A 14,856-nucleotide genomic window follows, 5' to 3' on the forward strand; every position below is an offset into this window, starting at 1 on the left:
AAGTATCAGAGATTCAGGGGAGACGTGACTCGTGAGACCCTCAGCGATCGATCTCGCCTGGACGGCAGAACGCAGACGTGCCGCTCGGCCGCTCCTCCAATCAAGCAGGCGTCGCCCAGCCGTACTTTCGGCCCCTCACGTCACCTCTACTCTACGTCAGGCAACAACCAACAATTCTTCAGAATCAGCTCCGGTAATTCCCCAGATTCCTTTATTCTTTGCAAAATCTGTTGCTAGTTGCCTATTAGATGAAACCCCAAGAAAACCGTTCTTATAAAGTTACAATATCGGAACCCGTAGTCATTCATGATCAAATGATATACCTCTGCCCTAATGATGTATATATCTTTTTTTTTTGTCAAATTTGAAGTCTCATATGAAGTAATTATTTTTCAAACGCGGATATATAATAGACAAACATCTTCTCAAAAGAAAAGCACTAGATGTCCTAGAAGAGCTGAACTGGAAAGAAGAGATTCAGTATGATCCGGGCAAGAAGAAATTGATAAAAAAAATATCATCCCAATTTGAAAAAAATGGTCAGAAGAAAGTACTTGTTAATGGTTAGAAGAAAGTACTAACAATTTCTGTTATTCTTCTAACTCCCACTTGAAAATTAAGTCTACTTTGTATCTTGTAGGTTATTGAGCTTTGCGTTTTATGATCTACTTTGGAATTTGGAAATGCCAGGCATATTTTTCAAGTAAATTTATCTTTTATTTCATTAGTATATTGTAGCCAGTTTGATATTTAAATACCAATTTATTTATATTTCTATGTTTTCTTCAAGTATACCATATTATCTATATTAGAATTTATAAACCATACTTATATATAATAGATTGTCGCTCGAAAAAATTGGCTATAGAAAATGGTGCATCAGGGTGACTCGAGCTCCAGCTCCGCCCCCGGCATTGCCCCCCTCGCCGATCGATTCCGAGAAAGCTTATATTTTTGTTTGCTGTTGTTGCTAGAGTCTGGGTGTTGGAGAGCAATCCAGATGGTGCCCGATGGAGACCAAGAGGTCTCGACCTCGTCGTCCACAGCCGCTGCGGCGATAGCGAGGGCGACGCTGCCGCCTAGGCCGGTGAGCTTCAAGAGGACCGCCGTATGGCACCAGATGAAGCACCGCCGATTCCGCGGGGGCACCAAGAAGATGGCCGTGGCCTCGTCGCCCGCCCAGGCGGTGGGGGAGGCGACCACTGCGGCGGCGGCCATGAGGGCGCCGACGGAAAGCGAGCGGGACGACGAGAAGGGGCATGTATGGGGCAGCTGGAAGAGGTAACCAAAGCACCTACTAACCACCACCTGTCACCAATTACCGGACCATATGGGCTGTTTTAAGCTTGAGAATGCATGGCACCTGTAAAGCCTACTTCTTCATCTATTATGTTCCTTTATTTATTCCTCTCATGCTATCATCTGTGGTTGCAGTGAGGATGGAAGTATGCATTGTGGATATTCTAGCTATAGAGGGAGAAGACAAACTATGGAAGACTTCTACGACATTAAAGCATCTAAAACGGATGCTAAAAGAATAAACGTCTTCGGAGTATTCGATGGTAAAGAAGTCCCTACCTTTCAAACACTTCATCATTATCCTTTATTTTTCAGACTGTAATTCTTTTGTCATCACAGGACATGGTGGTTCATGTGCTGCCAAGTATCTCAAGGACCACTTATTTGAAAACCTCCTGAAGCATCCAGCTTTCATTACTGATACAAAATTGGCAATAAGTATGATGTTGACTCATAGACCCTTACATTGAAATCAGTTGTCGCATCTACTAGTTGCTAAGCAACCATATAACTAATGATAATTCGCAGGTGAGTCCTATAAGGAGACTGACGCAGATTTCTTGGCTGCTGAAACCACTATCTGTAGAGACAGTGGATCAACTGCGTCAACAGCAATTTTTGTTGGCAACCATCTCTACGTGGCAAATGTTGGCGATTCACGGGCTGTAATATCAAAGGCGGGCAAAGGTGTGTTTTTTTCCATAACTTTTATCACCGTTAGTGTTATATATCATGTTGTGTTCATTCATGACAGCTAAGCGTTGACCATGCATTATTCATAATTGTAATGAATTACTTCGTAATATTCTAGGACTCCTTCGTATCTCAATGTAACTAGGTCGCACACCTGTTATTATGATTCCTGATGTGTTATTTCAAATTTGTGATGGAACTAATGATGAGGGGATGCCCAACACGGCAGAAGTTATGTCTGGAACCATTGAGTGCACAAGGGTGGAAGCTGGCAGTGGATAATACAAAATATCCGGTATTCATATTCAGGAAAATGCATAGATAGGAAACAACATAACTGGAAGTGCCTATGGGAAACACCATAACTGAATCGAAACTGTGTTGGCTAACATTTGATTGCTGTTAGTATTCCATTGGATAACGTGTTTGCATCCTAGTTCCCTAAGTGTTGTGGTTGACTTAGATATTAAATATAAATATTACGCAAGAAAGCAAGATCATATTGCAGGAGCAGCTTATAACCAATATTTGTTACCCTATTGGAATATAGATATGGATCCTATAATATGTTGGTAAATCAGTTCAGTCTGTCTTGCTTGCAGCTATTGCACTCTCCGATGATCACAAACCAGACAGAAGCGACGAGCGGGAACGGATTGAAAATGCTGGAGGAGTTGTTACATTTAGTGGTAAGCCTGACACTTGTTATGTCGTGAAAACAAATCATGCATTCATTGGAAGATCTATTAGCTGACAGTGCCAAATGTTTGTTTTGTAGGAACATGGAGAGTAGGTGGTGTACTTGCAATGTCTCGGGCATTTGGTGACCGCCTGTTGAAGCAGTTTGTTGTTGCAGAGCCCGAGATTCAGGTGATATTTAAGTACTCGTTAAAACCTTTTATTGTATATAACAACTAAAAAGATACCATAGTACAATTTCCCTGGATCATGATAGATGTCATGCATGCGCTTTATCGCAAAACAGAACAATTTGATCAACCCTTTGCAAAATATTCTGTCAGGAACAAGAAATAGATGATGAACTGGAGTTTCTTATTTTGGCTAGCGATGGGCTGTGGGACGTGGTGCCAAATGAGGTTAGTATGGCATATACCAAATTTACTACACATACCTATTTTCTCTTCCTTTTATGGCATATGTACCAATGGTAAAATACCCATGGTGCTTTCTTGGGTGAATATAGTAATAGGTTTTGCACTGGTTGCATAGGTGGTGAGAATCAAAGAGGGACTTGTATATGCCATACTGATTGATGTGATCTATTGAACTTGACGTATCTAGTGTGAACTGCGAACCAATGATTATGTGCAGCCATGTAAATCAATTTAGTCTGAGCCTTATTCAGTCACTAAATTCCATACTCCTATTTAAAATGCATTTCATTTCTTGATAAACAATTTGATGACCTGTGCAAAGTTACCATCTCTTATTCTATTTAAGTAAACAAAATGATCCACACGATGACTTGTTTGCCAACAGCTTGTTTAATTTTGCACTTTTAAAATTAGAATCAGGGGAATGCATCACAGTTCCCTAATCTTTTTCAAGTTTGGGCTGATATAATAAATGTGATTTTCCAGCATGCTGTTGCATTTGTGAAGGAGGTGGTAGGCCCTGAGGCTGCAGCCCGGAAGCTGACAGAGATCGCTTATAGACGTGGGAGCAGAGACAATATAACATGCATTGTTGTAGAATTTCATCGTGACAGTGTTGGCATTGGTTCTCCCCCATTAAGTGGCCAAATTTGATTTCATATGCTCTCTTGTTTGCTTTTAACTTGCTCTGGCATCATCTCTATTGATAAGGTCGAACTATGGCCTTTTCATTGGTTTATCTATATATTCGTTCATTTATAAGTTTTGTAGCTTACTCTGGCATCACCAGACTTTGCACAATGATGGGACTGCATCATTACTTTATGAGTACCGGATCATGTTCTGCATGGTTTGTGATGCGGGAAAATTTGGCACTCTGTTAATTCCCATTTTTTTACTAGTTATTTGTTGCAAGATAGATGCAGTACTCATAATAAAAGCAGGCAATTCAGGATATAATTTCAAAGGTTAACTGAGAACTGATACAATTTACTTGACGATTGTGTTGATGAGAAATATAAGCGGACCAAGTCACGAAGAAGGCATCACCCAGAACGTCAGAAGTCTGGTCTAAGGATTATGTTCTTCTGCAAGAAGCTGGGGCAGAACTTCTTTTGTCCTTTCTGTAACCTATGTTGCTACTACTTTTTTCGCTTGCTTAGTTGTTGTAAGTTCACTGAAAAGCTGTGGTAACCATGCTAAATAGTAGCAGATTGTGTTAGCTGCCGGTGGAAAATGATACTTTTGGAAGTTTGGGAAGGTTGGAAGCGGACAATTCACTTTTCTTGTATTCTGATTTTTTTCCTTATGCTTGGATTATATATCTCTACCATCTCTAATGTTGGACTTCGGCTCCAGGATGATTTGGCAAAGAATCCTGCAGAGGATTAGTTTTTCTCTTTTTTTCTATTTAAGAAATCATTTTTTCTGTGGCATACAGTTTTAGGTATGCTATTTTTCTTTGCCGTACTACCAAATTCCTCGTGTTCCAGCCCACGGTGGCAACCTTTCTGACATACAAGTATGCACCACCCTGTGCATTTGCATGAACACAGGGATACAATCTTAGAAGTATACAATTAAAATATCATAAAAAGTGCAACTCAAAGGATGTGAAGAAAAATGGCCTTACAATTATGCCAATATGTCATTAAAACCAATTATGCCAATACCAGAAGCAGGGCTTTGTGCTTGACTATATTCTGGTCATAACACATAACCGATTTAGCCAGTGTTATGCATCATGTCCTTGTAGATGAGCACTGATCTTGTCAACAAACGACTGGAAGTCGATCTTTGTGCAGTGTTTGGATTAGCAGAAGGTCCTGTTTTTTCAACAAACGTCGCACAAGGCGATAATTACTTCACTCCTGCAGTCTTGCTAACGCGCAGACAACTCCTTTTGTGCAAAAGAGTTGTCAGACTCCTTATATAGACTCTTGACGATGATGTTGTGAGCTAAGGAGGAAATGATGATGAATTAGGGGTTTACAATTGCTACTCTGGATAGCTCGAAGAATCAGAGTCGCACAACATAAAATCATTGGAAAAGGTAAGAAATTCATTTCAATGCTACAAGTTGTGGAATTCCATGCTCTAGCTAGTTTAACTAAAAGACCGATCTGATGAAAGGAACTAGATAACATATTTATTTCAACACAAGTTTCTTTTGCAATTCTCATTGTGCCATTGTTTTTCATCAGGTTATGAAAATGAACCTCTTCGCTGACTTTTTTTTAATCGATACCAACTTTGTAGCACTTAGGATCCCGTTTGTTGTTAGTATATTAATAATTAATAATTGTGTAAAGACAAAATGCTACTCCCCCGTTTAAAAATCTAGAGAGTAAATTCCACTTTTTACCCCCTATTTTCGCATTTTTGACATAAATTATCCCATTTAGCAAATTTTTATTCTAATTACCCCATTTAGCAAAAGTTGTTCCAACTTTTACCCTTTCTAAAATTTTGTGAGCATTTTGAGCGGTGTGTCATGACCATTGTTCTCCCACTTGTTTCTTAGTTTAGCCATTCGGGTTATTTCTCCAGTATAGGTATTTTGGTAGGTGGATTAGGTGTATAGATCGTGAGACATGAAAGTATTTCTAAAGATATAGGGATTATATTTACTGGCGAATAGAAAAAAAGGTCTCTGATTTTGTAGCAACGCTGGCAACAAGCTAACCTTTGTGAATGCCATCAACGTGTGGTGGGATCAGAGTTGTTCTCAACGCCAGCAACATGTATTTAGTCAAAGTAACTAGCACATTACTGCACGTTGCAACTAAGCACCAGTTTGCATACATATCAAGATGAGAACATTGTATATTTGTCCCTCCAATCACAGAAAAGAAGCGTAAGGAGGAAACGAAGAAGAAAATCTTCCTACGTGGTCTATATATGTACCTGACAGCTAAGACGTACCAGTTTAAATGGTCACAAAATTTTAGAGGGGGTAAAATTTGGCAAAACTTATGCTAAATGGGGTAAATAAAATGAAAATTTGCTAAATAAGGTAATTAGTGTCAAAAAGATCAAACTAGAGGGTAAAACATGAAATTCACTCAAAAATCTATGTTGTTTTAGAAAATAAGAAGTCATTTTTTTCTTTGACCATTAGTTAACACTTCTACACCTATAATTGCACTTTGTTTTGCTCAAATGCTTCATCTAGTATGTAACTTGTTTGACATATATATTTCAATTTCCGTCACGTGACTTAGAATTAGCAATTACTTATCCGTGTTTTGCTCACGATATATACAGATACAATAAAGTGTGTGCTTTGTACTAGTATTTGAGCTGAGTCTTCCTAGTACCAAAACTTGATTTGGTAGTACTACAGGGCTTTGGTGTACAGTCCATATGCAGGGGCTTGTTGATACTAAGAGCAACTCTAGCAGCCCCCTCAACCGGAACCCTAAACCCACGCCGATGAGGTTAATACTAGTACGACAACCTGTTAAGAAGGAGCAGAATCAACACACAACATCCAAGGACGGGAAAGTTGGACCGAATTCTCAAAGAAAATCAGTCAGATTGGTGTGCGGATTCCCATGCTATTTTGCCCCTATCCAGAGTCGAACAGCTTAGGATTTGAATTGAAATCGAATTGAACAGGGGTGTTTGAAACGCCAGTCATCCGGTACATCCAAAGTTTTCAATGTTGGGGTCTGAATCGAGGTAGGATTTGAATTGAAATCGAATCGAACAGCGGTGCTTGAAACGCCAGTCATCCGGTACATCCAAAGTTTACAGAAACCAGTTCATGTACGTGCCGATCCGGACAGTATATACTTGCATACTACTCCAACTAGAATCCCATTGCAACTCCACGCTCCAATCCTACTATATAGATCGCCGGGGGCACGCACCAACCTCCCCAAGACACACAACACGAACGAAACCACGACTCGCCGTGAATCCATAGCTTTCGATCAATCGACTCTCGACACGATCTGAGGCAAGCGCGACCATGGGGGTCGGCGGCAAGGCCACGGCCTCGTTGGCCATGGTCCTCCTGGCCTTCGTCCTCTTCGCGTCAGCAGCAGCCGCCGCGGCGCCCGACATGTCCATCATCTCGTACAACTCGGCGCACGGCGTCCGTGGGCTGCAGCGGACGGAGGCCGAGGTGCGCGCGATGTACGACCACTGGCTCGCGCGGCACCGCCGCTCCTACAACGCGCTCGGCGAGTTCGAGCGCCGGTTCCGCGCGTTCTGGAGCAACCTCAAGATCGTCGACGCCCACAACGCCAACGCGGAAGCGCACGGGTTCCGCCTCGGGATGAACCGCTTCGCCGACCTCACCAACGCCGAGTTCCGTGCCGCCTACCTCGGCGGCGCCATCCCTAGGAGCCACGGACTCCACGCCATCGGGGAGAGGTACCGCCACGACGGCGTCGAGGCGCTGCCGGAGCACGTGGACTGGAGGGAGAAGGGCGCCGTCGCGCCCGTCAAGAACCAGGGCCAGTGCGGCAGCTGCTGGGCGTTCTCGGCGGTCGGCGCCGTGGAGGGCATCAACAAGATCGTCACGGGCGACCTGGTGACGCTGTCGGAGCAGGAGCTGGTGGAGTGCGCCAGGAACGGGCAGAACAGCGGGTGCAACGGCGGGATGATGGAGGACGCCTTCGACTTCATCGCCCGGAACGGCGGCATCGACACGGAGGACGACTACCCGTACACGGCCAAGGACGGCAGGTGCGACCTCGCCAAGAGGGGCCGCACGGTGGTGTCCATCGACGGCTTCGAGAGCGTGCCCGAGAACGACGAGCTGTCGCTGAAGAAGGCGGTGGCGCACCAGCCCGTGAGCGTGGGCATCGAGGCCGGCGGGCCCGAGTTCCAGCTGTACGAGTCCGGGGTGTTCTCCGGCAGGTGCGGCACGGAGCTCGACCACGGCGTGGTGGCGGTGGGATACGGCACGACGGACGACGGCAAGGACTACTGGACCGTGCGCAACTCGTGGGGGCCCAACTGGGGCGAGGGCGGCTACATCCGCATGGAGCGCAACGTCACCGCGCGCACCGGCAAGTGCGGCATCGCCATGATGGCCTCCTACCCCGTCAAGACCGGGCCCAACCCGACACCCAAGCCGAGCCCACCGGAGCCGACGAAGCCGGTGACCTGCGACCGCCACAACAAGTGCCCGGCGGGGAGCACCTGCTGCTGCACCTACGGCGTCAGGAAGACGTGCTTCGTGTGGGGGTGCTGCCCTGCCAAGGCCGCCACCTGCTGCAAGGACGGCGCCACCTGCTGCCCATCGGAATACCCCGTCTGCAACCAAGAGAATCGCACTTGCTCCAAGGTACTATCAACTTACCCAAGCTATGACTCGTCGATTATGTTCTTAGTCTGATTTCTGGGATCAAATTTGCTTGGACAGATTTGTTGATTTGTTGCTAATACTGTATGTACTTATCGATGTTCTTTGTGCTCTTTGACAGAGCAAGAACAGCCCGTACACCGTGGAGGCACTCATCCGTACTCCGGCCAAGCGAAGGATGGCGCCGCTTGCAGACCTGATCGACTCGATGTTCTCCTAGTTGGATATATAGTCTAGGCTCTACTACGTCTCGTTTTTTTCTTAGTTATTCCTTCTAGTACTATAGGAGACCTTGTACCCAAGCGCTCCTTGCATATACGGAGTACATCTTCTATTTTTTTCGCTCTCTTTATTTCTACTTCCTCCAATTCATATTACTTGTCACTTGTATGTATCCAGATAGATATATATTAGAGACAATTATTATGAATTAGAGGGAGTAGCACTTTTACATCCCAAATTGTCATTTACATAGATTGTATATATGGAACAATTATTTTGTACAGTTTTATTTATTCACTAGTTAAATTGGAATTTTAGTGTCTGGGAAAATGTAAAGAATACTGCTTGTGCTCTTTAGAAAAGACTACTGTTGTCTGCTGGTGCTCTCTCAAGAGTAGACGGCTGTAAACATTACTGCATGCTATTTGCCAAACGTTGTGTATCATGGGCATGGGACGTTTTGCCATATCTGATCTGATCCAACTGACCGCGAGTTATTTGCTCGCTATCGTCTTTGCCTCGCTGCTGATTGAATCCAAAGCAGGATATGTGATTGAACTTGTGTGCCCTTTGAAACACACAAAACAAAATTAGTACTCATCAATCCAAAGCAGGAGTACTATTGTTTGATCAAAACATCTATCCCACGATTTTTTTCCCAACCTCCTCTACTTATTTTATAGAGAATTCACTCAGATAAATTCCAATATTTCTTGGGCATTTATATTTTGTTAGCCTAATATTATTATTACCTCCGTTCCAACAAAAACAATGTATTTTTAATTGAAAGTCAACATTATTTTTTATAGAGACAAATGATCATTTTTATACTTTTGACTATAAAATTGGTTGAACTTATAAGGCGTTGAATTTCCACAAAAGTTGCATGCCTTTTTTTTTTTGTAACACATGGTGTATGACAATAAACCAATACTTGTTCTTGACTTTCTCCTTGACCTTTCCTCAGCGACGTACCCAACTTTCATGAGTTTGAAACATTGAATTCACCATGATGTAGCTGGCATATCTTTCCCTCGGCTCATCCTTTCATCGCCGACCGTCGTTTGGCTCATCCACTTTGCGGACAATGGTGGATGGATTGTCTCCTTCAGTTGTTGTGTTCTTGGTGTTCTTGTTTGCCAAATGAGGGTGTGAATTCCGCTACGGTGACACATATGAACACATCTGATTTGGGCGGCCAACTCAGAACATAGTGGGCTGCCAACATCATGCCACTAGTGGTGATGCTAGTGGTTTATTCCTCATGTTGTGGTGGTGCTTGATATTTTTACCTGTGCCTTCTTGAAATAGGCTTTCGCTCCGCTTTATAAATAAAGCAACGATCGTACAAGAGTTCACGAACCAAAAAGAAAATGCTGGGGCAACAACAAAACATGCCCAACGGAAAGGTAAGATACAATGCATAAGGTGAGTTCTAAGGTAAGACACAAAAAATGACGAGGTTGAGTTCCGAGGTTGGTGTATGGGCACACGCATAAGCTACGCGTTGACTAAGATAAAGTCCAATATTTCTTGGGCATTTATATTTTGTTAGCCTAATATTATTATTACCTCCGTTCCAACAAAAAGCATGTATTTTTAATTGAAAGTCAACATTATTTTTTATAGAGACAAATATAAACCTCTATGATATATATAAAGAATATATGCTATGGTGGATCATTTTATATTTTTGACTATAAAATTGGTTGAACTTATAAGACGTTGAATTTCCACAAAAGTTGCATGCCTTTTTTTTGTAACACATGGTGTATGACAATAAACCAATACTTGTTCTTGACTTTCTCCTTGACCTTTACTTGGCGACGTACCCAACTTTCATGAGTTTGCAACATTGAATTCACCATGATGTAGCTGGCATATCTTTCCCTCGGCTCATCCTTTCATCGCCGACCGTCGTTTGGCTCATCCACTTTGTGGACAACGGTGGATGGATTGTCTCCTTCAGTTGTTGTGTTCTTGGAGTCCTTGTTAGCCAGATGAGGGTGTGAATTCCGCTACGGTGAAACATATGAACACATCTGATTTGGGCGGCCAACTCAGAATATAGTGGGCTGCCAGCATCATGCCACTAGTGGTGATGCTAGTGGTTTATTCCTCATGTTGTAGTGGTGCTTGATATTTTTACCTGTGCCTTCTTGAAATAGGCTTTCGCCCCGCTTTATAAATAAAACAACGACCATACAAGACTTCACGAACCAAAAAGAAAATGTTGGGGCAACAGCAAAACATGCCCAACGGAAAGGTAAGATACAATGCATAAGGTGAGTTCTAAGGTAAGATACTCCCCCTTGGCCAATGCTGGCGGCGACGATGTTGTTGGGTGTCATTCGATCCTTGGGGGAACCCGTCGTAGCCTCATGCTATTGGGCATGCAAAACTTCATCCATTCGAATCGGGACCAAGCGAAATCACAAATCAATAAGAACACCAACTAGAGGTAGTTCATGACACCAACATCACAAATAATTACATACTCTCTCTATTCTAAAATAAGTGACCCACTTTATCTAGATATGAAAGTTGTAGTGTTGAGACTTTAGTTCAAATTTTGGCTAAAGTAAACTAAAGCTTCTATATTTTTTATGAGTAGGTGGGAGGATTAAATCAATTTAGGAAAAACAAACAGGACACATGCGCATGTGGAAAGCACTAGCGATGTATCAGTGGCAGAAGACGGACAGATTTCTCACATCTGGAATTAGCAAGAACCTGCGTTGGTACCAATGCACACGCTCATGCTCCATCGCCACGAGCGACGAACATGGACGAGCTCGGGGGCGGCAGTAGGATCGCGCCTACACTGGAACGGCTGCGCAGGAGAACAAGGGCTGCTCAATACACGAGCACACGGACGCGGTAGTGGCGAGGAAGAACACTAGCGAGCCGCCGTGCCGACCGAGATGCATGCGTCCCGACTGTTTTAAGCCGTACAAAGACTTATTTAGTTTTACACAATATACGTTGCGTTTTGTGTTTGGATCCCGCATTGCAATTCCATCATGAACCTTCATGTATATGTCCAAATCAAGTGAGCCGTAAAGGTAAGCGGTCACCACGTCCATCAAATGCATAGATAGACGATTTTGTACTGCCATAGATATAAGATATTGAAACGTAATACCACTCATTACTGGAGAATATGTTTCATTGAAATCAATGACCGATCTCTGCGTGAAACCTTGGGCTACAAGCCTTGCTTTATATCTCACCACCTCATTGTTCTCGTTTCTCTTACGGACGAAAACCCATTTGAATCCCATAGGAAAAACTCTTAAGGTGTAGGTATTGCTTCACTGAATACCTTTTTTTTATTGAGCGAGGCTAATTCAACTTGGATTGTATCCTTCCATTTAGGCTAGTCGGAGCGTTTCTCACACTCTGCCATGGTCTTTGGATCATGATCATTTAGAAGGTTGTTTGCAACTGTAGTTGAGAAATATATGTCGACAATCATATACTTACGATTGTAAGATTCTCCAGAATCTATATAGTTTGTGGAAATTTTATTTACCCTTGTTGACTGGTCGTGATTTCCCAATACGATTGAGTCAGGGTTTTTCGATGTCCCAGTCATTGAGTGCACAACTGAGCTGGCTTGTGAAGGTCGTTCTTCCACTGGGTTTTCATTACCCATTTGATGATTATCAACGATAGGTTGATTTATATTTATTGGTTCAGAGGGTTTCATCCTCTGTTTCCTTTGTTGCTTGCGAGAAGCTGAATCATGTTCTGTGGCCGTACTTCTCCCCCTCTTCCTTTGAATTGGGAGTTGAGTGGTTTTTGTTGGTACCTCCACTCTTTCGGACGCATTTCTGGCAGGATTATAGGATTTTGTAACACCTTTATAGTCAATAAATGAATCTAGAAGGTTATTGGAAATGTGTTGCAAATCGATTATTTTCCGAACTTGAAGTTCAGTTTTTTGAGTACGTGGATCAGAGGAGGAAATGCCTTGGGAATTTCAATCAATTTCCGGGAATTCTTTTTGGTATTTGATGTCTCCCGCTAATGTCGGGAAATGGTCCTCATTGAAGATGCAATCAGCGTGACGGGCTGTGAATAAATCCCCTGTGAGGGGTTCAAGGTACTTGATTATTGACGGTGATTTGTACCCCACATAGATCCCCAATTTCCTATGTGGGCCCATGGATGTACGCTGCGGTGGTGAGATCGGCACAAATGTGGCGCATCCGAATTTACGCAGATGGGAATATTTGGTAGATTTCCACGTACTAATTGCAGAGGGGAAGTGTTGTGATATGCAGTTGGTCGCAATTGAATTAAGTCAGCAGCGTGTAAAACTGCGTGACCCCAACATGAAGTTGGTAATTTGCAATTCATTAATAATGGTCGTGCAATGAGCTTAACTCTTAATTAGGGATTCGGCCAAGACATATGGGACCGAGTGTTGAACCTCAATTCCTAGTGCCATGCAATAATCATTGAAGGCACCCGAGGAAAATTCAGCAGCGTTGCCCATTCGAATTGATTTAATTCGATTCTCAGGATAATGATCTTGTAATTTAATAATTTGTCTCGTTATTTTGGCAAATGCATGATTTCGTGTGGATAATAGACATACATGAGACCATGGTGTAGATGCATCGATTAGAACCATGAAATACCTAAAAGGTCCAGATAATGGTTGGATAGGACCACAAATATCATATTGAATCCGTTCAAGGAATTGGAGTCGTTCCGCTTGAATTTTAAGATAAGAGGGTCGTAAAATGAGTTTCCCGGTAGCACACGCAGTGCTCACAAAATCCAAAGATTGATGGAATTTGGCTTTATTTAAGTCATGACCATTGGAATTGCAGATAATTTTTCTCATCATCCCAATACCGGGATGACCCAGGCGATCATGCCAGGTTTGAAATGACCCAGGCGATCATGCCAGGTTTGAAATGCGTTGACATTCTGAAAAAATACCTTATACGCAACGTGTGCTACCGGGTTTTATGTATGTGTAGTACAATCCTGATGATAAAGACGAAATTTTCTCAAATATTTGTTTGCCATATCCGTTGTATTTGGTAAAGAGGAGATACTCCTCCTTGTTGTCTTCATGGGTTTTAATGTGAAAATCATTTTTACGGATATCTCTATATCCTATGAGGGTACGAGTTGAATCGGGATACAATAAAGCATCCTCAGTCATAATTTGTGTACCCATAGGGAGGGTAAATATGACGCGTCTTGTGCCAACAATTACCGCATCGCATCCGGCGATTGTTAAAATATCTCCATTCATCTTTGTAAGAGTTTGAAAATAATTTATTTCCCTAAGAATAGATTTTGTGGTACCACTATCCACAAGGCACATTTCCTCCTCCATTTGGAATAACTCCCCCAAAAACCCTGTGGGAAAAGTATGAGGAGAATAGTATTTGATATGTTGTGAAAACTCCTTTAAAACCCGGTGAGAAAAATAAGGAGAAAATGATACAACATATAATGATCATTGTATCTTTGATAACTTATATGAGAAAACCTTAAAAGGATAAAACTCATTGTTAAGTTTAGATGACAATTAATATGTCCTAATACATCCGTAAAAAAACCCCGATGGGGAAAATAAGAGGTATGACATATATTCTTGTGTTGATATTACCTCATTAAAAACCTTAATGAGAACCATGTGAGTAAACTCATAAAAGGAAAAAAAAGAGTGTAATATAATGTTTGAATGGGTTATAATTCTGAGAGATACTCCCCCTGATCCTTGCAAATCACGAAATCGTCGCATACCAATTTCACGAACATATTTTCCAAATGTTGATGACGGTAGAGACTTTGTGAATAGGTCAGCGAGATTATCGCATGATTTAACTTGCAAGATGTTTATATCCTCACTCTTTTGTAATTCATGAGGATAAAACAATTTAGGTGCAATATGTTTAGTGATATTGCTCTTTATGTAACCCGTTTGCATCTGAGCAACACAAGCAGCATTATCTTCTTAGATAATGGTTGGAGATTTGATAGAACCTTTAACACATGATTGTTGTATGTGGTTTATCATCCTGCGAAGCCATACACATTCGCATGATGCCTCATATAAGACGATTATTTCAGAATGATTGGTGGATGTAGCCACTAGGGTCTGTTTAGAAGACTTCCATGAGATGGCTTTCTCATCATGTAGGAACACAAAACCGGTTTGTGATCTGGCATTATGGG

The 14,856-nt window shown here is 42.4% G+C and overlaps 2 protein-coding genes across 2 annotated transcripts; both read left to right on the forward strand.

The window, feature by feature from the left end:
- Window positions 1–997: 997 nt before the first annotated feature.
- Window positions 998–3,763, forward strand: LOC124666039 (probable protein phosphatase 2C 7). Its single transcript, XM_047203386.1, has 8 exons — window positions 998–1,281; window positions 1,435–1,562; window positions 1,639–1,737; window positions 1,828–1,986; window positions 2,595–2,681; window positions 2,771–2,862; window positions 3,015–3,089; window positions 3,594–3,763. Exons 1-8 carry the CDS (start codon window positions 1,001–1,003, stop codon window positions 3,759–3,761), a joined length of 1,089 nt encoding a protein of 362 aa, XP_047059342.1. The 5' UTR covers window positions 998–1,000; the 3' UTR covers window positions 3,762–3,763.
- A 2,901-nt stretch (window positions 3,764–6,664) lies between these two features.
- LOC124665554 (cysteine protease 1-like) lies at window positions 6,665–8,647 on the forward strand. The gene is made up of 3 exons (XM_047202952.1): window positions 6,665–6,686; window positions 7,262–8,409; window positions 8,549–8,647. The coding sequence occupies exons 1-3, from the start codon at window positions 6,665–6,667 to the stop codon at window positions 8,645–8,647; spliced, it is 1,269 nt and encodes a 422-aa protein (XP_047058908.1).
- The last annotated feature ends 6,209 nt before the right edge of the window (window positions 8,648–14,856 follow it).

Source organism: Lolium rigidum, chromosome 6 (assembly GCF_022539505.1).
Source record: "Lolium rigidum isolate FL_2022 chromosome 6, APGP_CSIRO_Lrig_0.1, whole genome shotgun sequence".
In the NCBI taxonomy this organism is placed as follows: Eukaryota; Viridiplantae; Streptophyta; class Magnoliopsida; order Poales; family Poaceae; genus Lolium; species Lolium rigidum.